The sequence below is a fragment of the Polyodon spathula genome, chromosome 23, assembly GCF_017654505.1.
Source record: "Polyodon spathula isolate WHYD16114869_AA chromosome 23, ASM1765450v1, whole genome shotgun sequence".
Lineage (NCBI taxonomy): Eukaryota > Metazoa > Chordata > Actinopteri > Acipenseriformes > Polyodontidae > Polyodon > Polyodon spathula.
In genome coordinates this window covers 2,237,188-2,262,272 of record NC_054556.1, presented here as the reverse complement: position 1 = coordinate 2,262,272, position 25,085 = coordinate 2,237,188, and the positions used below count along the sequence as shown (strand labels likewise).

At 45.6% G+C, this 25,085-nt stretch overlaps 1 protein-coding gene across 1 annotated transcript in view; it reads left to right on the top strand.

Annotated features, from left to right (window-relative positions):
- Nucleotides 1-25,085, top strand: part of LOC121298155 (voltage-dependent calcium channel subunit alpha-2/delta-2-like) — a 208,196-nt gene that overhangs the window by 166,988 nt on the left and 16,123 nt on the right. Inside the window, exons 12-20 of the mRNA XM_041225052.1 lie at nucleotides 5,406-5,516; nucleotides 12,054-12,132; nucleotides 15,965-16,014; nucleotides 19,747-19,836; nucleotides 20,634-20,699; nucleotides 22,582-22,656; nucleotides 23,260-23,334; nucleotides 24,413-24,484; nucleotides 24,946-25,017. Of these exons, the coding sequence (XP_041080986.1) occupies nucleotides 5,406-5,516; nucleotides 12,054-12,132; nucleotides 15,965-16,014; nucleotides 19,747-19,836; nucleotides 20,634-20,699; nucleotides 22,582-22,656; nucleotides 23,260-23,334; nucleotides 24,413-24,484; nucleotides 24,946-25,017 (690 nt within the window). The remainder of the gene's footprint in view (nucleotides 1-5,405; nucleotides 5,517-12,053; nucleotides 12,133-15,964; nucleotides 16,015-19,746; nucleotides 19,837-20,633; nucleotides 20,700-22,581; nucleotides 22,657-23,259; nucleotides 23,335-24,412; nucleotides 24,485-24,945; nucleotides 25,018-25,085) is intronic.

Here is a 25,085-nt window from a genome sequence, read left to right as displayed (position 1 = left end):
GGGCAGGGTAGCGAGGAGGGCCAGAGAGCGCGTTAATAACAACGAGAGCCGGCTGAGATAATCAGGCAGCTCGGCAGCGGCTGGCTGAGAGGGCCCGAGCCCAGCTATCGATGACTGAGGCGGTGGATCAGTGATTATAAACCCGAAATGAGGTCTTCTTATCTCAGAGATTCTAGTTAACATACCCTGAGCGCTTCGGTCCCTCCAATAAAACTCCATAATCCTTCAAACAACAGGCACTCTCCCGAGAGAGCTGTGGCTTCGTCTCACTGCAGCATGCTGGAAAACAGGGCTGACGTGACACAGCACCACAGAGGGGGTGGTGGTGGGGGGGCTGTTTGTCCAAACTGTTGGCTTACCCTTTTACACTTTCACTCTGACTTTTAGAAGTGTGCTACATTTTTAACATCAGATTAGAGGATGTCGCTGAAGCACATTTTAAGTTTGAGGTGTACAGCACATAGAGGTACGAATCTTTCAAATCGGCACTGGATCTGAAAGTAAAACCATCCTAAAATATAAACCAGCTCTGTCGCAGATGTTTTAGATCTTTAAGATAGATGCCAGGAAAGGCCTGGCGGCAAAATGCTTGCTACAGGAGGGGGCACCATGTTGTTTTGGTCACCCAGTCAAATAATTTGCTTTGCAATAGGACTCCGCCCCTTACAAAGGGGTTTGCTAATGGGGGTTTAATTGGAAATTATCCAGAAACAACGCATGTCATAGATTGATTTTTGTGTTTAACTTTTAATAATGGTTTGTCAGACATTTACATCTCAAGCTGGGATCTGAACTGGTGGGGGCACAAAACCTGAAACTGGAGGGGTGGGGGGGGGGGGCACTAGATCTAAATTGGCAGGCACTAGACAAAATTTAAATTGTAAGTAAAAAGTGACAATAGATTACAGACAATGCTTACAGTAAGCCTCCCCACATGGACATACATGTGTCTCAATTTTGAAGTCCATCCCTTTAAACCCTGTGCATACAAAAACCTGGCTTTGTAATTCTGTTATCTTTTTTTCTGTTGTTCAGCTGTTACCACACATATTTTGACAGGGCCCTGGCAGTTGTGATCATTTCGACGCTATTAAGATGTAGCAAAGTGTTATTTCGTTTCTGTCAAATTAAAGGAGAGGGGGCAAAGCACGCTCTCTCACACAGCAGCTGTTTGCACTGCTAACCGTCTCCAGGCTCAGCTGTGAGGGGTGCTGTCTACAGGTTTATATACTGGAGCAGCACGCTCTGTGAAACGTCTCTTCATTGCGCTGATAAAGAGGTGTGCGGTGGAAGGGTTGGAATTTACAGAACGTGGTCAGAGCAATTGTGTCATATCTGCTCATCCTCCACTCACCTTGTGTAAACCAGACAGTCTTGCTCTCTCTCTCTCTCTCTCTCTCTCTCTCTCTCTCTCTCTCTCTGTATGCTCGGTACCATCCTGATAATTTTTTCTGTGTGAAAACCAGAAGGGCGTTAATCACGATCTGCTGTAACTAGTGTTGTTCACACATATGCAAGATCAATGTCTAATTCGTGCAAAATCAGCATACTTGCATTTCTCTTAACGGAACCAGTGAGAGATCCATCACACTTTACCACTTCATCATGGAGTCCACTTCTTCCAGTGATGAAGGACATAAATCAAAAGTCATCAGAATATTATGGATGTTTAAAAATAGTTTTTACTAACTGTATTTATTTTCTAAAGTTAGCATGCCCTTAACATAGTAAAAGCATAGCAAAGTGTAATAAAGAACCAGTATGGTAAAGCATATTAAAAAAATGGCTTACCAGGGTAGCCTGTACTAAATGCATAGGATAACCATGGGGAAAGCATGATAAAACTACAAAAAATAGCATGGTAAACTTTAAGTGTTTTAGTTATGGACGTTGGCGACAATGTCAGAACTGTAACTGTAAACTGGCATTAAAGTAAGAGTAATGATAATAAAGAGCCAGCTGTACTGTATATCCAAAAACCTTGCAAGTGAAATGCAGCCCTAGGGAAGTTTCAGGGTACATTATGCTGAAGCAAAGGACACAAATGGAGCATGATTGATGGTAAAGATTGCAGCATGATGTAAGACACACACACTACATTGTAGCTGCAATTTGAGAGCCCTCGGATCGATCACTGTGTTTGGCAGTTGGACTGCCGTCATCCCCCAGGAGAGGTTGAAAGAGAGGTGAAAGTGTGTGTGTGTGGAGGGGGGGTTCAAAGGTATGATATCATTGCGTTTTTAGAGAGGTGGTGTTTGGTTTCCCTGGCAAGGTGGCAGTCCCAGTCATTGCACTCATTGATATGTATGCGGGTACACCAGCCTGTCAGCGTTTTGCCTGTGTTCGTTGATCTGTTCAGGTGAGATGTCCTTTCCTTACCTGGCTGTAACGCTTGCCTTGTTCCTCCCTGTCTGTCTCTGTCTCTGAGCAGTTCAGCGAGACGGCCGAGCAGGTGTCATGCTTCGATCACCTGGTCCAGGCCAATGTGCGCAACAAGAAGATGTTCAAGAGAGACGTGGACAACATGACGGCCAAGGGCACGACTGACTACAAGTCCGGCTTAGAGTTTGCCTTCAACCAGCTGCTCAACGTAAGTGTGCACAGCACCACTGCAACGAGGAACAGTATTGCACCTCCACCTCTGTGCCCTTCTGAAAGTTTCCTGTAATAAAAGCCTTACAAAGTGTAATAAAGCACATAAAGCACAGTAAAAGCATGGTAAAGCACTGGAAAGAATATCGAGGTATGTAAAGCATATTATTAAACATGGCAAACCAAGGTAAACCATGGTAAATGGATAGCATAAACATGGAAAAAGCATGGGAAAACTGCAAAAATACAATGGTATAATAACCACACACACACACACACACACACACACACACACCACACACACACACACAGACACACACACGCACACACACACACACACAGACACACGCACGCACACACACAGACACAGACACAGCACTGTGACTGTCTGTCCGACATCAGACTGGCACACACACACACATGCACACACACGGCTCACCATAAAAGGCTTCTACCAGACACAGATGGGCTACAGTGATGTGGGGAGACAGAGTTTTATAAACTCCGGTGGCTTCAGTTAATCAGACTGATAACATTTATTTTTTCTGTAACTCAAAATTATTTTAGGCACGGCTTTTCAGACTCCAATTTGCTGCTTTCTTTTATCTGACTAGATCCCCCACTCAGTTCATATCTGGCTCAATGGAATCAATTAATATCCACATTTAAACCTCCACCCTCCTCCTTCATTCTGTAGTTTCTCTTCACCAAAGGATTCCCATTTCCCAGTTAATTGGGTTTTGTATTATTATTATTATTGAAAACAGTTCATTGGTCCTCTCTTGGTTCCCCAGGTGCTTCCTTTTTTTTTAAATGCAGTAGGTGTTATAGTTAATAATGCTCCATTCTTTCACTTCCACATGCCTGGGTCTGAGTACAAAGGGAATTATGTTGGCGGTCTCTTACTAGTAGCCTGGAGAGGCCAAGGCTTCAGCTAACTTTTCTTAATGTTCAATGACACCAGTATGCAGTGGTTCTGTCCTGAGAGGCAAGGCCAGCATCCAGGGGAGGAGCCATCGATGTCCTTCGATAAACAGTCAGTCCAATGATTGGTAAGGGCGGGATTTATACCTGTCTCAATCCGATACACCCCCACTGTGTGCCAGATCCCCTTAACATTTGTTCATTGCAAATGTTAAGTCTAAATCTAACTGTTAATTCTACAGAGATAGACCTTCAGATGCTTTTATGACTTAATATAAAATTAAGATTAAGATTAAGAAACTGAAGCTTAAATGATTCATTTCCACAGTAAGCTCCATTTTCTATGTGTTGAGCTTCATAGCTGGCGTGAAATTTCACTGGACTGATTACAGGCATGTCTGATTTGATTGTCGTCAAAATAGGACGCAGCAGTTTGTAGCCAAGACAAAGGATTTCCAATTTTTTCTGTGAAGAAATATTGATCTAGATTCTATAAAATGACATGCATGCAGCTTGTGTTCTGATTTTTTCAAAGAAAAATGTATTTGGTAGTTAATGTGTTGACCCAGTACCTTCCACACTACAGTCACTGAGCTGCTCCGTGCAAGCTGTCAGTGTTCTATATGATACGCAGGTGATGCACTGAAACAATGCAGCCTAGCAGACCAGTTGTCGGCAGTGAAATGATTGCTCAGGTTGGCTAGGCGTAAAGCATTGAAAAGCCTTGCAGCAGCAGCTGCTGACCACACTGCATTACACACTAATGGTTGTCACTATGTGACGTCAGAGACAGAAATAGAGCCTGCATTAGAGGCCACGTTGTTTCCAGTAAGACATTAAGTCTGTGCTGAGTGCTTGGAAAGATTAAGTCTTGCAAGCAAGAGCACCCTATAAACTATGGGATAGTAAACATCTAATTCCCTGAACTTCAGTGAATACCCTTATAAAAACATAGCAAAGTGTAATAAAGCATAGCAAAAGCATAGCCAAGTGTAATAAAGCATAGCAAAGTGTAATACAGCATAGCGAAAGCATAGTAAAGTGTAATACAGCATACTGAAATCATAGCAAAGTGAACTAAAGCTTAGTGATATATAGGAAAGTGTAATAAAGCATAGTGAGAGCATAGCAAAGTGTAATAAAGCATACAGAGTGTAATAAAGCATAGTGAAAGTATAGGAAAGTGTAATAAAAGCATAGTGAAAACATGGTAAAGTGCAGGCAAGCATAGTAAATAATTGTGAGGTATAGTAAAGCATATTAATAAACATAGCAAACCACAATGTATAAACATGGGAAAAGCATAGGGGGAAAGCTGCAAAGAAATTACAGGGTAAAAATAGCGTGGTAAACTTTGATAACCTTTCCCCCTCGCATTCACTATCTAGAGAACCCCACCACTCATACAAGTTCACCATGAGAAACGTGCACAGAGGTTTTCTAGTGCAGCGTCTGTGCCCATGCTTTACCTTTTCTGTGCTTTGTTATCATTGTTTTCCTCCTTTCACCCTCAATGCATTATCAAAGGGCTTGCTCAACTCCAGAGAATGCTTGGACTCTCAGTTCACAGCATTCACACCGGGTGCTTTGGTCAAAGAGAACTATTACGTGTTACAAGATGATGACCAGCAATCACTTCACATCTTTTAAGAGAACACAGGACCTTATTTATTTTTTTCATTTTAAACGAATAGGTGATTATTACAATGAGTTCCTTGGTTTGTTCGTAAAGGGAAAGAGTCAATATGACAGTAAGACTCTACACAAAAGTTGTTTTGGAATGTTTTTCTTTTACAATGAATCCTTTTGCAACAATCCGATTACAAACATGGAAGCAGTGAAAGTTCCTCATCTAAACCTCCTGCTGTAAAGTTTCACTGTCCCCACAGAGGTCCAGCGCCCCCCGGGCGAACTGCAACAAGATCATCATGATGTTCACGGACGGCGGAGAGGATCGTGTTCAGGACGTCTTCGAGAAGTACAACTGGCCCAACAAAACGGTGAGTCGTGTCGAAACAATAACACTTTACATTGTGTCTCTAATTACTGTGCATTTACGTAGAATTTCCACAGTAAATACATGTGTACTTCCACATAATTACAAATTACATGTGTACTTTCCACATACTGCCTCTGGTATTATGCATTTACAAGTGATTGTGTTAATGTGTAAATCTTTTGATTATACGATATAGGACCACCCTAACCAATCCTAACACCTGGATCTGGACTAACCCTAATCCTGCCCCTAACCCTAACCACTCCTAACACTAACCCTAATCCTGCCCCTAACCTGAACCACTCCTAACACTAACCCTAATCCTGCCCCTAACCTGAATCACTCCTAACACTAACCCTAATCCTGCCCCTAACCTGAACCACTCCTAACACTAACCCTAATCCTGCCCCTAACCTGAACCACTCCTAACCCTAACCCTAATCCTGCCCCTAACCTGAATCACTCCTAACACTAACCCTAATCCTGCCCCTAACCTGAACCACTCCTAACACTAACCCTAATCCTGCCCCTAACCTGAACCACTCCTAACACTAACCCTAATCCTGCCCCTAACCTGAACCACTCCTAACACTAACCCTAATCCTGCCCCTAACCTGAACCACTCCTAACACTAACCCTAATCCTGCCCCTAACCTGAACCACTCCTAACACTAACCCTAATCCTGCCCCTAACCTGAACCACTCCTAACACTAACCCTAATCCTGCCCCTAACCTGAACCACTCCTAACCCTAACCCTAATCCTGCCCCTAACCTGAATCACTCCTAACACTAACCCTAATCCTGCCCCTAACCTGAACCACTCCTAACACTAACCCTAATCCTGCCCCTAACCTGAACCACTCCTAACACTAACCCTAATCCTGCCCCTAACCTGAACCACTCCTAACACTAACCCTAATCCTGCCTGAAACACTCAACACTAAATTACTCTACATCCTGCTAACCGGAATCCTGCCGTGGCAGAGCAAAGCTCTGCCCTTTTAAATTGGCAGGGATGGGGTTAATTTCCCCTACCTGCCTGGGTTTATTATGTTCAGGTGGCTGGGGTTGATTAGTTGATTAAACGTTAATTAACGATCAATCAGCGCCCAGCCACCTGATATAAAAGGAGGCCTCTGCTTCTCATTTGGAGGGAGGGAGCTGAGGAAGCAGGGTGGTGTTTGTTTTGTGGTTTTTTGAATTTTCTAAATCCAGTGAAGGCATTGCCCAGCCTGGAAACTTTATTTTTGTGAGTTTTGTTTTTGCTTTATTTGTGTTTGAGTATCTGTTATTTTGCCCTTGTGCACTTTATTTTTGTTTATTTATAATAAAATTAGTTATTTTTTTTTTTAACTACAGACTGTCTCTGGGCCTCTATCCACTCGCCAGCCTGCCACATTTGGTGTCAGAAGTGGGATAGCGCCACCTAGAGGCTCAGAGCAGTATTTTTGTTTTTTTTGTGGAATTTTTGGGATAATTTATTTTTTTTTTTTTGAAAAAAAAAAAAAAATGGGAAAGAAGAGCAGACAGTGGGAAAGGCAGGACAAGCAGCAGCTGAAGAAATGTAAGCTGCTGCAGCCACCGCTGGAGGACCCGGCCAGCCTCTTCCCCTGGTGTTCCTGGTGTGGGAAGGAGGACCATCGTTGGCGGTCCTGCCCAGATGTGCCACCGGCAAACTGGTGTGGCCGGTGTGAGGAGGGCGGCCACAACTGGGCAGGATGCCCCTACAACCAGGCCCAGGAAGAGGTGCCTTGTTCACCCCGGGCATCAGGGGCCACCCCACTACCTCCAGCACCACCACCTTCACCACCGTCCCAGGAGATCTGGGACTGGTTGATGCACCCTGAGGCAGACCTCGTCCACGATCTCCCCATAGTTATCAACACGCTGTGGCGTCGAGATGGGGAGAGGTGGGAACAGTGGGAGGAACAGCACCACCCGGCCTCCTTCCCAGAGGTTGCCCTCATGGTGGTTAATTACCTGGCGGTAGACATGGGAGATCCAACGGTCACTCCAATAAAGAGAGGTGAGCCGCCTTCCCGAGAGCCAGAGAGGGGTGAGCCGCCTTCCCGAGAGCCAGAGAGGGGTGAGCCGCCGCTCCCGGGAGCCAGAGAGGGGCGAGGAGCTGCCGTCGCTCCCAGAGCCAGAGAGGGGTGAGGAGCTGCCGTCGCTCCCAGAGCCAGAGAGGGGTGAGGAGCTGCCGTCGTCCCAGAGCCAGAGAGGGGCGAGGAGCTTCCGTCGCTCCCCAGAGCCAGAGAGGGGCGAGGAGCTGCCGTCGCTCCCAGAGCCAGAGAGGGGTGAGGAGCTGCCGTCGCTCCCAGAGCCAGAGAGGGGTGAGGATCTGCCGTCGCTCCCAGAGCCAGAGAGGGGTGAGGAGCTGCCGTCGCTCCCAGAGCCAGAGAGGGAGGAGGAGCTGCCGTCGCTCCCAGAGCCAGAGAGGGAGGAGGAGCTGCCGTCGCTCCCAGAGCCAGAGAGGGAGGAGGATCTGCCGTCGCTCCCAGAGCCAGAGAGGGGTGAGGAGCTGCCGTCGCTCCCAGAGCCAGAGAGGGGTGAGGATCTGCCGTCGCTCCCAGAGCCAGAGAGGGAGGAGGATCTGCCGTCGCTCCCAGAGCCAGAGAGGGAGGAGGATCTGCTGTCGCTCCCAGAGCCAGAGAGGGAGGAGGAGCTGCCGTCGCTCCCAGAGCCAGAGAGGGGTGGAGGAGCTGCCGTCGATCCCAGAGCCAGAGAGGGGGGAGGAGCTGCCGTCGCTCCCCGAGCCAGAGAGGGGTGAGGAGCTGCCGTCGCTCCCAGAGCCAGAGAGGGGGGAGGAGCTGCCGTCGCTCCCAGAGCCAGAGAGGGTGGAGGAGCTGCCGTCGCTCCCAGAGCCAGAGAGGGGTGAGGAGCTGCCGTCGCTCCCAGAGCCAGAGGAGGGGTGAGGAGCTGCCGTCGCTCCCAGAGCCAGAGAGGGGTGAGGAGCCACCGCCGCTCCCAGAGCCAGAGAGGGGTGAGGAGCCGCCGTCGCTCCCAGAGCCAGAGAGGGAGGAGGAGCCAGCCGTCGCTCCCAGAGCCAGAGAGGGAGGAGCCGCCGCCGCTCTCAGAGCCCGAGAGGTGAGGAGCCGCCGCCGCTCTCAGAGCCCGAGAGGGAGGAGCCGCCGCCGCTCTCAGAGCCCGAGAGGGAGGAGCCGCTGCTCTCAGGGAGCCGGCCGCCGCTCTCCGCCACCAGAGGGAGCCGAGCCGCCGCGCCGCCTCCGCCACCAGAGGGAGCCGGGCCGCCGTCGCCGCCTCCGCCACCAGAGGGAGCCGGGCCGCCGTCGCCGCCTCCGCCACCAGAGGGAGCCGGGCCGCCGTCGCCGCCTCCGCCACCAGAGGGAGCCGGGCCGCCGTCGCCGCCTCCGCCACCAGAGGGAGCCGGGCCGGTCGCCGCCTCCGCCACCAGAGGGAGCCGGGCCGCCGTTCCCGCCTCCGCCACCAGAGGGAGCCGGGCCGCCGTCGCCGCCTCCGCCACCAGAGGGAGCCGGGCCGCCGTCGCCGCCTCCGCCACCAGAGGGAGCCGGGCCGCCGTCGCCGCTCTCCGCCACCAGAGGGAGCCGGGCCGCCGTCGCCGCCTCGCCACCAGAGGGAGCCGGGCCGCCGTCGCCGCCTCCGCCACCAGAGGGAGCCGGGCCGCCGTCGCCGCCTCCGCCACCAGAGGGAGCCGGGCCGCCGTCGCCGTGCTACCTTGGAGATTCGGGGCCCCCTCAACCAAAGAAGGCTTGGGGGCTCCGACATCAACCCCGCCCACCACCACCCACCATAACAGCCCACCCAAGGGACATAATTGGACTCTTGGGGGGAGGGGGGTGGGGAGGGTGGGGGGAAGGGGGGAGTTGGCCGATTGCGGCCGGTGTACGTTGTACATGGGGGGAGGTGTGTGGCAGAGCAAAGCTCTGCCCTTTTAAATTGGCAGGGATGGGGTTAACTTCCCCTGCCTGCCTGGGTTTATTATGTTCAGGTGGCTGGGGTTGATTAGTTGATTAGGTTGATTAACGATCAATCAGCGCCCAGCCACCTGATATAAAAGGAGGCCTCTGCTTCTCATTTGGAGAGAGGGAGCTGAGGAAGCAGGTTGGTGTTTGTTTTGTGGTTTTTGAATTTTCTAAATCCAGTGAAGGCATTGCCCAGCCTGGAAACTTTATTTTTGTGAGTTTTGTTTTTGCTTTATTTGTGTTTGAGTATCTGTTATTTTGCCCTTGTGCACTTTTATTTTTGTGTTATTTATAATAAAAGTAGTTATTTTTTTTGAACTGCAGTCTGTCTCTGGGCCTCTATCCACTCGTCAGCCTACCACACACACTGCCCCTAACCTGAATCACTCCTAACACTAACCCTAATCTAACCTGAACCTCCTAACACCTAACCTGCCCCTAACCTGAACCACTCCTAACACTAACCCTAATCCTGCCCCTAACCTGAACCACTCCTAACCCTAACCCATTTCTGATACAATTGTTTACTTTCATACAGTATATCCTGCAAACAGTTTACACATTAAGTGCATTGTAACTATGCATAATAACATTGCAATTATATGTAAGAACACATGTATTTACTAAGTAATTACAATGCAAATACAAAGTAATTAGAGACACTTAATGTGCTACCAATCAATCTGTAAGGCATGTCATGTCACCTGCGTGAGCCCCATTCATTTGCATTGATAAATAAGGATCGCACACCTGTCTCTGTATTGCTGCTGTGCACCGCCCCACGCTGACATGCACCTGTGCGGAAAAACAACATCAGCAAATGAAAAATAAAAAGGTCACTCTGCTGCCAGCTTCACTCCTCTCCCTGTCACTCTCCCTCTCCCTGTCACTCCTCTCCCTCTCCCTGTCACTCCTCTCCCTCTCCCTTTCACACTCTCCCTCTCCCTGTCACACCTCTCCCTCTCCCTGTCACACTCTCCCTCCCCCTGTCACTCCTCTCCCTCTCCCTGTCACTCCTCTCCCTCTCCCTTTCACAATTTCCTCTCCCTTTTATAATCTCCCTCTCCCTGTCACACTCGCCCTCCCCCTTCCACTCCTCTCCCTCTCCCTGTCACTCCTCTCCCTCTCCCTTTCACAGTCTCCCTCTCTTAGTCACTCCTCTCCCTCTCCCTGTCACTCCTCTCCCTCTCTGTCACTCCTCTCCCTCTCCCTGTCACTCTCCCTCTCCCTGTCTCTCCTCTCCCTCTCTGTCACTCCTATCCCTCTCCCTGTCACACTCTCCCTTTGCAGATCCTGGTGCTGCAAGATTGGGCACATGTGCTAGCTGCTCTGATCCGATACTTAATTAGACACTTAATCATCTGAGCTGGTAGTGTGCACAGGACATGATGTTGAATGTCTGTTTCCTATCTCTCTTTGTCTCTTCCCAACAACCCCCCCCCTTCTGGTCTGCCCATCTCCATCCCTCCCTCCTTCCTTTGTTACCATCTCCCTCCTTCTCCCTCCCCACATACACACAGTATCTATCTCTCCGTTATAACTCCACTTAATGAGCAAGAAGAGAACTAATGGAGGGGAAACAGATTGAAAATGAAGAGTGTGCAGTGTGCGTGTGAGATAGATAGATATATAGAAAGAGGGGAGGTGGTGGAGGGGTCTTCCAAGCCCAGCACACAAGAGGGTCAAAGACTGGGAGCTTTCAAATGTAGACTTCTGTCTATCTGTGTGTCTGTCTGTCAGTCTCTCTGTCTGTCAGTCTGTCTCTCTGTCTATCAGTCTATACACAGAGTAGGTATACCACAGGTATGCATTTAGTGCCTGTGACAAGTGAGAGGGTAAGAAACTGAGGGTCCCGTCCTTGTAATTCAGAAGGGCAGTGGGGTACTTAAAGTTTAATAGTCTGGCCAATAAAGTTCTGGAAGCCAAAGACCGAAGTATAAGGCACTGTTTACAGGTCTGTTTTTCCCTGTGTAAATTCTCCCTTGCCCGTTGACAGGGCCTCTTTCTCATGATGTGTATATACCAGGTATAAATCACAGTGTCCCTAATGAAGCGTTTAATACCCTGTCACCGACTCGCCATATCACTTGCTCACCTTGACCTGAGAAACAGGCAATAAATCTCTCTTTGAAACCAAATTGTGCCTGTATTGTATCAGTGCTGGAGTGACTGGGCCCTTAAAATGTAATCTCTCCATATTGTGTAGTGGGGCTACGGTGACATTGACATTGCAAACATCTTCATCAAGCACAGAGAGCCTGGCAGCTTCCTCTCATTCAGTGACTCTTACACATCTCATCGTTCAACCCTAATGCAACCCCATAGAGCAGCTCTCTCAACCATGCTGGTCCACACAGACTGTATTGTATCTTGTTTCCGAGCACGGATTGACTGCCAATCCAAGCTAATCCGGCTTCTCCCACATTCCTCCTGAACCTGCATTGCGGAAGTCAGTTGCCATTGATTGGCACGCAATAGTAAAAGTAAGGAAGGACAGCTTTTCTTATTTCCCATTAATGAATGGAAATATTGAATAGCTGCCAATAAGTACTTGCTAGTCTAACCTTCTCTCTTTCTGTCTGTGTATTCCAGGTACGAGTCTTCACCTTCTCAGTGGGACAGCACAACTATGACGTCACCCCCCTGCAGTGGATGGCCTGTGCCAACAAAGGTAACCTGCCGCCCTTAGCAACAGCACACTTTGAGGAATCTGCTCAGCACAGACATTAGGCAGCATTACCATTAGTAAGTGTGCCAGTTGAGGACGTTAATCAATCCACCAATTTGATAGTGTTTGCAGTTGAAGCACAAACAGGTTGAGATTTTCTGCCAGAAAAGGATTGTGAGAAGGTCTTGCTGTCCTCATTGATCTGGTACCATAGTACTGCTCAAACAAGTTTGATTGATACCTTGTCATATGAAAATTTAGGTCTTTTACACCTTGTATTTTTGCTGACCAAATAGAAAGTTGCAAAAGAGCGACCCCTGGCAGTGGGTTCTGGTATTCTTTGGAATGGACAGCATTCTCTGGCAGTGTCCTAGAATTCTCAAAGGGAATGGACATGCACTGTGCCAAATAGGATGCATTCCAGACTGAATTCTAAGAGTAAATTCAGTTGAAACTGAGCAGCGTGTGTCCCGGACCAGTAAAGAACACATGCTTTCATTTTATTTCCCCTTTCAAGATAGTGAATTACAGAATGCCTCCTGACAAGCTCGATTTTCACAAGGTGCAGCTGGAGTGGACAGGAGCCGTTTGCTTTTCCTTCCATTCAGCAGCTCAATCAAAGCAGATATTTTGTGTCCTGAGTGGAGGGTTTTTGCAGATATAAACAATGATCTATCAAGCTGTCTGTGTGGAAACTACCAAGTCACGATTGAGTCTTGGTTCCAATTGGAAAATCACTCTGAGCCACAGCCATGCCTTCACTGCCCATAGCCAGAGTGGCAATCAGAGAAGGGCTGTGCGTTGACTGAATTAAGTGCAGGAAGGCATTTGGACACATCATGAGTCATTCCTGTGGGAAATATGAATATGTACTGCAAATGAATGAATGCATGAAAGTTAGAAGAAAGATTCTAGCAGTGGGATAACAATAAAAAGATGCAGAGAATCATTGGTATCACTTTAGATTAGCAGACCTGTAATCACACTGTAGTAACTATGTAGTAACAGGGGGTTCCTGTGTGTACATGGTAACTGCTGTTACCTGGTACAATTACAAATACACACATATTCCACCTGGAGTTACTATGTAAGAGCCAGCACCATTGGTAGCTACCCGGTTATTACCATGTTGTTACATTGTGTACAACTGCTAGCAGTGTGTGTTCTTTGTGTTTGTTGTTTGTTATTGTACTGTAGTAAGATGGCTTGGCTGTCTCTTGTGTTTTTTTAACAAATAATACAACATTGATAGAAAAAATGAACTATGACTCAATTCCATAGTTGATCTGGTGCTCTGCTGACTATTCTTGCTGTTTTTGCAAAGCATTAGTGTCTGTGTGTGTGTGTGTGTGTGTGTGTGTGTGTGTGTGTGTATTTATTCAGCATGCTGAATCATGCCCTGCACTGATACATTATCTCAGTTTATGGATGCTGGATTAACAATGTAGTGAATCAGACAGAGTGAGACAGATTGATGAATATGTTTTTATGAACAGGCAATTTGCACAATTTTTGCAAAAGAAAAATAAAACTGTAAATATTACAAAAGTAAAATAAGAAACCGCCCCAGAGAGCCATCCAGGTGCCTCAGTTAACCTTCTGCACTCTTATATTGCTTGTTTTGTAACATTGTTTTGTAGTCTGGTGTAAAGATCTTGATTAATCTTCTCAGTTGTGTCTAAAAATATCACAACCTTTATTTACCTTCACCTTACGCTTCCCTGTCAGATTTCTAATGACCCGATAGTTTAGAGGGTATTCCCTGGTGGCTCATTATCAGGCACTGACAATGAAATATCATTTGATAATGTATGAATCCACTAATTATTACAACAGGTACCGGTTTGAAAATAAGTCTCTCAGTATTCCGCACTCGGCTGTGTTTTGTGTAGCACCTCTTCAAGACAAGCTTCATTTGGCTTTATTTTAATGATGCCTCTTTTACACAGTGAGTTTTCATTAATCAGGTACTGTGCTACAGCATTCTACCTGATGCAATGTTCAAACGGTTCCTAATTAAATTGTCAAAAACTAAGCTTGTTGTAAAGTTGGAATTAATTACGTAAGGAAATTGTTTTTATACATAATGAGCAAATATCTTCCGATTCATGTGAAAGTCTGCTTACGATATGGATTATCCCTTCTCTTAACTCTGCAGAAAATAAACAAACCATACCAAAAGAAAATAACTTTTTAAATAATCTGTTTTATATTGTTGGACAGTCCTGATTTAAGCAGGCTGGAGATAACAGCACCCTCTGTGGCGTGGTAGTAGTGCTAGAATCTTATTGCTGCTGTAACAGGGCAGAGGCTGGGTGGGAACCAGCGACCCTGCTCACCACAAACGAGCATCTTTACCACCATGCAAAAGAACTGGGCTCGTCTGCATTCGTGCTTTTAGAGCTTTTAACTTCATCTCATCTCACCGACAGCGGACAGACTCCCTAACTGCAGTGTCTGTCAGCCTGTCAGCATGCCACACCCTGTATGGTAAGCGCAATAACTGCTTTTTGCACCAGAACTGTCTTCATTTAGATTCTCACCAAGCATTTGGCTTTAATCCGATAACCTCTTGATTTTATGCAGATAGTTTTACTGTGTGCTCACTATGCCATTGTGAGGACCCTTTGTTTTTTTTTTCCCACAACATTAGTCTAAAAGAGGCAAAGTGACTTTTCTAAGCTTCATATATTTCTCTTCGCCTGTCTGCTCGTGTTGGGGGGATGTCTGAACCGCTACAAATGAGTGTTTGTCCTACCGCAGAGCCACTGCTCGCCAGTCTGAGTCATAGCAACCCACCCCAGCACTGTACATCTGTGTACAGCAGCTCTGGGCAGAAAACTGTCTGGACAACACTTCCAGTGTATAACAAGGGAAGAGAATTCATGTTATGTAAACCCACAGTAATTAGAGACACTTAATGGAAAGTGTTACCCATCTTACAAATGCTATATCATGTTATAAAGTAGTTATAAGGTTTTTTATAAATGCCTCAGTTCCCTTTGAATAACATTCAAAGCAATAGTTGCTTTTTATTATTATTTATTTTGGCTGAATGTTGAAACAGAAAAGTGATTTAAATGGAACATGGCCAGGAAGAAGTTATGTGAACAGACTATATCTATTATCACAGAGCCTGCTTTTAAAACACTTATTTCAGAAATTCAGAATTGGGACAACACCCCTGATTTCAGGCTCTGATTTCCAGACGTCCTGCTGTAGCACACAAAACACAAGGGCGGTGGAGGCCGGCGGCTGACGTCCTTGCTTATATTAAGAGAAATTTTCCTTGGTGATGTGTTGAGAGGTGTGAGAGCGAGTTACAGCTTCCTTTACAAGCAGCGCTTCCAAGGACCTTTTGAGAACATCTCTGTTAGTGATCTCAAGCACTGGACTGTACCTCTGCAGAGAAAGCCTGTCTGCACTGCTTTGAATACATACCCTGATTCATTCAGTTCAGGAGAAGAGACTTGGAGGTGACCTGATAGAACTTTAACCAATCAAGCCAGGAGTCCATCTCAGGTTTCCAAAGTCTTGTATGTAAGTGGCTCAAACGGCAGGAGGTCATGTCATCAGATATGAAGAGAATCCATACAGCTGATTGGTTTGGACAAACTGCTCCAAAAAAATGTCAAGTGGTGTTTTAAGTATATCTCATAGGTTGAACATTTTAAAGCTTTGAATTCATATGTACCCAAACCCCAATGCTGAGACACATTCAAAATAGCTGGATGCACTTCAGTATGAGTGCTTTCATTGTACATGTATTATTGTTGGGTGTAGGTAACGTGCAGCTTGACTTACACCCCCCCCCACCGCTCTTTGTCTTCCGCAGGTTACTACTATGAGATTCCCTCAATCGGCGCTATTCGAATCAACACCCAGGTGAGCCTGCCATCTGCACTGTTCAATTGCACTCCCAAATAACAGAGCACAGATAGCTAGTACTGAGCTAATACAGAATGGGAAGACTGCATCAACAAAGGCCATGTTTGATTGGTCATTAAATATATTGTGTTGGACTGTCCTTTAAACTGCTCAGTAGCAATACTGTAGAAGCAATTTGAGAGTCCTGCCTTTATAACTAATAGTAAGAGTACAGCTGAACTGCCGGATCACTCCACTCCCACTGTAGTTGTTTTTCACATGGTTTGCTCACACATAAGTCCACGCAGACGTGCACTTGTGTAAGACACGCACGCACACACATCCCCAGATCCATTACTGCAAACTCTCCAGCCTGATCTCAGATGGGGAGTTGTTAAAGCTTGAAGCCTTTGCATAGCAAATGCAATCAGAGCTGACCAGGGGAGGTAATTAGAAAGCGCAAAGCCCCCTTCTCTGTGATTGCAGCCTGATTTTCCACAGCATCACTTAGCAGAGAACACAGCCGAAGAAAGGGGAGAGTGAGAGAGAGAGAGACTTAAAGGCAGCTAATTAATCCAGCTCCTTCTCTAATCAGCCATGCTCCACACTCAGAGAGGATCTCCCGCATTTTAAGGAGCGCATAGCAGCTCAAGGCTGCTCTGGATTGGGAAGGCTATCAAGATGGAGAGAGGAGTGGTCACAGGTCTCCTCGCACACACTCTGATGCGCTTGCACATGACACACCAGCGCATTACAACTCAACCTTTCTAGTGCACCCCTCACATGCATGCAGCTCAAGGGGCTCTACAGACAAGCCGTGATAGTGTTGATTCAGTAATGGGGACACTCCCTGCATTTCGCATGCATCTTGGCACTGATTTCCACAACACTAGCTGTAATTACACAGCTGTCTATTCTGTTACATAGTAGTTACTGCAGCTTCAGATGTCTTGAACAAACCAACAGAATTTGACTTGTCAAGGCTGTTGCTTGCAGGCTTCATTGTGTGACCAGAGATCCCAGTGCCTTTGTGCTGTGCTGGTCTACAGCCATACCGTGTCAAACAAACAAGCAAACCACATTTCTGAATCTTAATATTAGAATAAAACGCCTACGAATTTATAAAAAAAAAATGCCACTTTGACCTCATAATTAAGAAAAAGCAAAATGTAATCAACTAATGCATCATATTTCATTGATTTATTACAAAACACATTTGCACAAGTCATGTATAAACCAATCTATTAATTTGAAACTTGATGAATGAAAAATCCCTTGCATAATAATATTCAGCTTGGATAAATGACTGGAGCTGTTATAGCCTGTGTCTATGTCTGATTAGGCCTGCTCTCGTCTGTTTTGCATTGTCTAGTGAATTATCCCCTCGTTTCTCAATCCTGGTCAAATTCCAATTGAAAACTAAAAAAATGGAAAAAGTAACTAAAAACCAGGGCAATCAGCAGTGCCCCGGAAAGGTTAGGGGCGTGTCGGGAGCGCAGATTTCCAGCGCTGTGACCCAGCGCTCCTCGTTATGACAGCCCATTAACCCCTGAGCCTGGTGAGGAGAGTAATGTTTCCTCCTGTCAGATCTAATTAGCCGTACTGAAGAAACACGTTAGGGAGAGCGAAGCGCGGAGAGCTGGGGAGCAGGCTTTTATGTGTATTCATTTATCTATTTAAATTTCATTCACCTGCAAAAGAAAAAATATTTGGACACATCATTTAATTTTAAATAAAGAACAGCAGGCATCCCGGCATTGCAGTATGCAGCACATGAAAACCTCATAGAAATGCAGTGGTCAGAGCTGGGGTAAAGCTGTGCAGAACTGGAAGCTTGGCTGGATTTCATTGATCATGCTGCTCCAAGAAATCGAAATGTTGGTTCAAGAACAAAAGAAAACATGAAAGATTAGCGCGTTTTCATACAGACAATACCAGCACGTTATTTGAGAATACTCCCAGCAAAAATGGAATGTAGAAATGGAAGATGCTGACGCTGACAAGTGCTTTGAGATACCATGGCATGATAAGGAGCTGTATAAATGTAAGCTGATGTTGCTGTCTAATGGGTTTTATAATATATACACAGCACAAGATAACCCAGTTTGAAATGTGAGTGTCGTTACTGATAGTGCCTGCCAGAAATACTGTAGATATATAATTAACTGTAGAATTGATTGAGCGTTTAATTATCTACCTGTAGTCCTGTGGCTTATCAAGTTTTTCCATCTTTTGCTCCTTTGCCAGACAGCTCTTTTTGACAGTTAAAAGCAGAAGCAAAATGAGTTGACTCTGAAACTGAGGGATATCCAGTTTATCCAGGACACCCCTCAATCAGACGTATGGTTAGAGGAGCCGATCGGGGCGGGTTTCACAGTCCTTTTTACAATCCTCAAAACTAACAAACAAATGAATGACAAAATGTTAGCACAGAAGGCAACCTGTTTCTTATTATTTTAACAAACTGCCAAAACCACAGAAGCCATCATAACACTTGCAGGGCAAATGAACTTTGAGCTCCGAGAGACGACCCTCCCTAATAATTTAACACACTTTATTGAGCCCTTGTTGTAGCCCAAGCCTGCAGCCCAGTTGTGTTCCAGTCTACTGGGCTTCTCCAGTAATTGGCTCCAATTTAAAATACATTAGAGTGCCCATGACAGGTGATTTAAGCAGCTCTCTTGGGCAGAGTACGGTGGGGGGGTTGTTAATTGTCAAAACTTGAGTGGCAAGATGTAATGAGCTGGTAACTTTCCTTTAAACATTCCAGTTTGCTGAAAATTGCTCACATAGTGTAAAAGGTCTGCCTGTCAGAAAATTAATGAAATATTTCCCCACAGTTTGGTATACATAAGATTTAGTAAGCTAATAACAACACAGGTTATGCTTGTCAGAATGAAACTAAAAATGTCAATGACGGATCCATTTTAAACATCTACAAATCTTAATACACATCTAATAAATAAACATGCTCTTTTGCTGTTTTTTTATTGTATTTAGAGATGATAAGTAAATAAACCATGCAAGGCATGGGAAAACACCCAGCATATATAGAGTTAAAGGGCGGCGGGGTTTGTCTGTTTAAATAGCATTTAAAAATGGACAGGAGAGCTAGATGACAAACAGGACTCTACAGTGAAGCCACTAAAAAATAAAACGTGAGAGCCTCTTGTTAGAAGACATGAAGGCAGGCCAGCAGCAGAGGATTGCAGGGAATGAGAAGCTAGCTTTGCAGTAGAAGATCAACCAGGTTAAGTGATTTGGTTCTGTAATTATCCGCCGCATCAAGGGACCAGGTGGAATGCTCAGGAAGATTTAGTGCCAGTTCAGATCCCAGCCATGGAGTTTTGGACAGGCTGTAATTTACAAAAAGAGGACCTGGGTTCTCCCCGCAAGCGAGACAATGCTGTAATCAAGGTTTCCATTGGTGTGTGCTTTAGCAAATATGAACTCAATTATCTTGCTCTCCCTCATTGTCTTCCTCCCTCCCCTCTCTCTCTCTCTGATTCCAACCCTCTAGGTGTGTTTATGTTAGTCTCTCTTCCCATTGTCGCTGTTTTTGTGGGAGTTTCCATTTAATTTCTGCACCACTTTGGCATGCAGACTGCTTAATTTGTACCCATTGTTTCAAAGAACTCTTAAATACAGTTGGCGCTGCCTGGCTTCATGCCGGCGTCGATGTGCTGACCACTCTGTGGATAACAATGATGTTCCTGACGGGAGGCGTGTGTGTGTCTTGTGTCCCCGCAGGAGTATCTGGATGTCCTGGGACGCCCCATGGTCCTGGCTGGAAAGAAAGCCAAGCAGGTTCAGTGGACAAATGTCTACCAGGACGCCTTGGTAAGAGAGCTGTTTGGTTAAAACTACCCCCATTTCACCCCAGTCCCCAGCTCTGTGCCAAAGAGTTCCTTAGTGTGCGTCAGCACTGAACTACTACCCCCAGACAACCCTGCTGTAATAACAGCTTTATCTCAGCTGCTTCTGTGTTTAATAGGAAGGCTTGCTGATCGGCAGGAGTCAGGAGTTCCTTTCACTCAGCGGATGTTTTTTAAAAGTAATTTCAGGACAACTGGTTTGATGGAGAATCATTCAGTGAAATGTATGCAATAAGGCTGAGGGACTCACTTTCCAGTTTTCGCAATTAGGTAAACCGCCTAAGAGGGTACCCATCTGCAACAAAGGGACAGGACAAAGAGCTGTAGGAGTGTGCAGAATTCAGAAAAGAGGCTGACTGAAAATGGGCATGGTTACATCCAAAGCATATGCAGCCCCTTTCCAAAATGTAGTCCCGCCCATTGCTGATTTGGCCTTGCCCTTTTGAGCAATTTCATCTTTAGTCTCAAAGTTCTGTTGGGGTAATCCGTAGTAAAGAAGACAAGTATAGAGTGAATTTTGGGGTACCATTCCCTGGCAGTCTTCGGACATAAAGCAAGGATTCCTGACAACATGGTGGACAGATTAAACCATGAACTCGCCAGCTGCTTTCTTCGGTGCAGTGAGGCTGGGCTGGGGGGAGGAATTGGGAATATTCTCAGCTGGGTATCAGTCACTGACCTCCTGAGCTCAGAGCTCCAGCGGGCGGGGGTCTTTCTGCAGCAACAGGGTCATTAACAAGAGTTTGTTTTGGGTCTCGGCAGGGTCTGGGGCTGGTAGTGACCGGAACGATGCCAGTCTTCAACCTCACCATGGAAGGAAACATGCAGGTAAGACACTCAATAAATCCATATGTGTGTGTGTGTGTGTGCATATGCTTGGTTCATTACATCACCATCTGTGGAAATAGTCAGTGTTATGGAACAAATGCTGCTTGGAAGCAAAGTGAACGTGAGTTTATTTTCAAACTGAATTCAGAAGTGTGGTGCAGATAGTCAACAGGCTGTGGCCACTCGATTTGAACAGAGAACACCCTAACCAGTGCAATATGTGATGTTTCCTATGATCCCTGACTTGTGGCACACCTTGTATATTATGACAGAATCCAGCAACAGATATAGCTAGCAAGACTCTCTTTTTACTTTGGTGATTTGCTAATCATCTGAAAAAAGCATTTGCATGCACGCAGCTCACAGCCCAGCTAGATCAGATTGTATGTCTGTTATTACAAATAATTACAATGCATTGGATGTTCTTGGCTCAGTTGTTTGAGATATTACGAAAGTCAGCCAAACATGCAGACAAGTTTGAAGGGTTCAGGCCGAATAAAATAATTGCCAAGTTTTGTAGTTCCCCTTCAAGGCTATCCTGCTGCTGCAGAAGAAATTCATGCTTCCTGGACATTTTCTTCTTGGAGTAATATTGACCCCCTGTGGTCAAGGAACCGTAGTTACATATATTACAGTGTGCACACTGCAAATTGCTTTCAGTACAACACACAATAATTTGACAAGTGTGTTTTTGTTTTATGGAAACTATTTTTAAAAATATATTTTAACTGGCAAAACGTTTAATTAAAACCAGCACCCATTCGTACCGTGCTGTTAATGACTATCAGAGATGAGATTACGGGAGAAGGTGTTACAGCTGAACATTGGAGGACCTAGCTTGCCCTGTATCAAATCGCTTGTCTCGTGAATCAACATTTTTAGGTCAGGGAGCAATCTTTGAGTCCAGAGATTACAAAAGACAAAAAAAAGCTTCTGCTTAATAATTGTTTGTTAATTATTTATGTATTTATTTATTTATTTGTTTATTAATTCATTTATTTATTTTTTAAATGGGGTCAAGTCTGGTTGAGCCGCTCACACATGGCATGGGAATTGATTGATTTCTACATGTGCCTCCGCGGTTTCCTGTATATTTCAGTGTGGCAAGGAAATGTCACAGCGTCTGCTCAGCTGGGAGACGTGACTGCTTTACACAGACCGGGGAGAGAGGTATTGAGTGAGAAAGGGCAGGTTCCATGTTCTAAATAAAATTCCAATTGGGAATGCCTGAGGCAGGAGAGAGGGGGAGGAGGGGGGGGAGGTCATCATTGCAATGTTTTCATGAAATTCATTTTTAAAGACAAATCTTTTTTTTATGCTGCTTCAAAGGGTCTGGACTATTTTGCTTTCCTGAAACGTTTGCCCTACTTAAATAGAGAAAATATAAAAATGAACGACTGTTTGCAGAGAGCCAGGTGCATGTGTTATATTTCATAATAGTGCTGTTTTATTAACAGTATTTAGCAACAAGCAAAACGCAGTATCAAAATCCATAATTTTATTAAAAACAAATACCTCCAGCATTGCCCACCACTCCAGAGCAGATATAGTCGCGCTTCTGTGGTTCTGTGCTGAGGGACAATGGTTGGCACAGTGGTAAAAGGCATTACTAGAATGGTGCTACAGTGGTAACGTTTTCAGATCATTACTATAGCAATATTAAGAACCAATACAGACTGGTTGTCCATAGCAGTACCAATGGTACCATACCATTCCCAACATGCTACAGCATCAGGACCATTGCCTGCAACAAATTTTTTGTGCCGCTGTGGTCTGCAATTGGTCCTGCTCGGATGTCCCATTGTTTCTGTCAGGGTTGTTCTCTGGTTCCAGTCCCACAAGGTGGATTGGTAACCTGTGGATCTCTGGTCTTCTTTTCCAGAACCAGCTTCTTCTTGGAGTGATGGGAGTGGACATCCCCCTGAACGAGATCAAGAAACTGACTCCTCAGTACAACGTACGTAAGAAAAAAATGCTGCCAATCGAGTTACAGTAAGAGCATCATTTCTTGACTCGGTGTGTGTGCTCCCTCACCACTCGACTAGGAATAGATCAGGTTCCACCTCACGCTGGAGATAGACCAGCATCGCAATACCACAGTCCTAACCCCCTTGTGAGCATGCTGTCTTTGAAATGAATACTCTTGCATTAAAAAGGTCTTTCCATGTCTTCATTTAGTTCCTCGGGTCCTGCTTTAACTATGTCAGGGCCGCATCGCATGAGCAGTGTGAGGGTTTATTACTCATCTGTTCTGTGAAGTCGGCAGCAGGAAAGATCATTTGAGATGAATTGTCCTCTGAAAGACCAGGGGGAGGGGGAAGACAGCAGAGCAGCAGTAGTTGTTCAAACACACGTTTTCCCAAAGACCACAATGTTAACAAGTCACATAACATTCAAGCACATCCAAAGCTAGCAGGAGTGGTTTTAAATGTGATTTAAAAGCCTAGAGACAAGGGTCCTGTAACAACAAAAATGCTGGTGATGATCGTAAACACAGTGGAACAATGGTCACCAGTACAGCTGAGGTTCTGTCTTTGATTCTGTCTGTCTTTCACTGCAGCTGGGAGCCAATGGATATATGTATGCTGTTGACCCGAATGGCTACGTGCTCCTGCACCCTAACCTGCAGCCCAAGGTAAGGTCCGATCCGGCCCGATTCCTCAGCCCAGGCCTCTTCTCATTCTCCACACAGGGCCCGCACTCAGCTCTCTGAATGTGTGCAGAACAGCCAACGGCTTGCTGATAATAAAGCAGGCATCCTTTTTATTAAGCACGTTTGGGTAAGAAAAGGTGTCTGAAAATCCATCATGTTGAACAGGGAAATGCTTTAAACAGAGCAGTCCGGATAGCTGCTGAGGTGCTGGAACTAATTTGACCCATTCATCATGAGAGCCACAAGAGGGAGGGAATTGGAAAATAAAAGGGGGAGGAAGGGGGGCCGAGACAAAGTAAAGTAAGTTCCATCTGCAAAACCCGGTGCCAGCGCTTCCCTTTCCTAAAAACGTCGAGTCAGCAGGTAAACAAAGCAGCACAAGTGATTTCATTTGGGGCTTGTTACAGGGTGCGTCAAGGCTAGCAAAAGTGCGTTAGGTTCCTTGTACATAATGGTCTAGGTTCTCAAACCTATTTCCTTCCTAAATGTCTTTATGGCATCTTTTTCTGAAAAGGAAAAAAATAAATAATTACAATATTTATTTAAGAAAATGTAATGTTAAAGTTCTTTGTTTCTGGCTTGGTAATTTTTTTTTCTTTCTGAAAAAAAAGGCACTAATAAAGATTTGAGAAAGAGTAGAGAAGTATGCTGAGAGTAGAGTGTTGAAAGTGGTTTGAAATCGGTTTGCTGCATTTCCATTGCCACACTGTCAGCCCCAGTTGTGACCGTGGCTGTCAGAAATCGGGCTCTCCATCTGGCTGTGATGGAGAAATTCAGTTACCTAATGAGGGTCAGATGAGGAAAGGTTTTAAAACAGAATGCATGTCAGTGAATTAATATAGTACCTGAAAAACCGTGACAGGCAATAATTCAGCTGCATGTCATGCAGGCTGAATGTGTGTACACTGCAGAACAGTTCCATATTGGAGCAAGGTGAGACTGGGTTAGACTCTGGTTCTGTAGTGGAAACGTGCCGTTCAGTTCAAAGGTAAGAGTTGAGAGTGAACTCTGGACAGAGGCAGGTCCTGGTGGACAGTGATCCCTCTCTCTTCTCTCCCAGATCATTAACTTCAGAGAGCCGGTCACACTGGACCTCCTGGATGCAGAGCTCGAGGATGAGAACAAGCAGCAGGTAGGACCAAGGAGCTCGTCTCGGAAATGGACGTATTGATTGATAGCGTCTCACTGCCACGTTATAGCTACTGTTCATTTTGTGATGAGGAATGTCACAATCTAATGAAAGAATTGCATGTCCCCTTTCTTTCTTTAGAATGAATATGTATTCTAGTTTATATATTCAGTGTGAAGATTTCTACGCATTTTGTTAGCTTCGCATTTTTGAATGATAAACCGTTGAGAGTGTATTGAACCCTGTTCATTATCACCTGCTCGGGGTTCAATTGGGAAATTGGTTGACGATTACAGCTCTTACAGATTATATTAAAAAGTACAGAGCACATCAAACATTGAGCACAAGCTTTAACTACTGGAAACTGTTCCCTGTGGAATCCCAATTCTCCACTGTTTAGCAGTCTTGTCTTGAGATTGCCGTTCATGGACTCAGCCTGATCTCATTCAGCTCTCTTTCTTCAGATCCGTCGTGATATGATTGATGGGAAACCGGGGGAGAAAAGAATCAGAACCCTCATTAAATCGATCGATGAGGCAAGTCTGCTGCAGAACATACCCTTCGCTTTTTGTTCTGATTCATATGGAGCTGTTTTTCCTTTCTG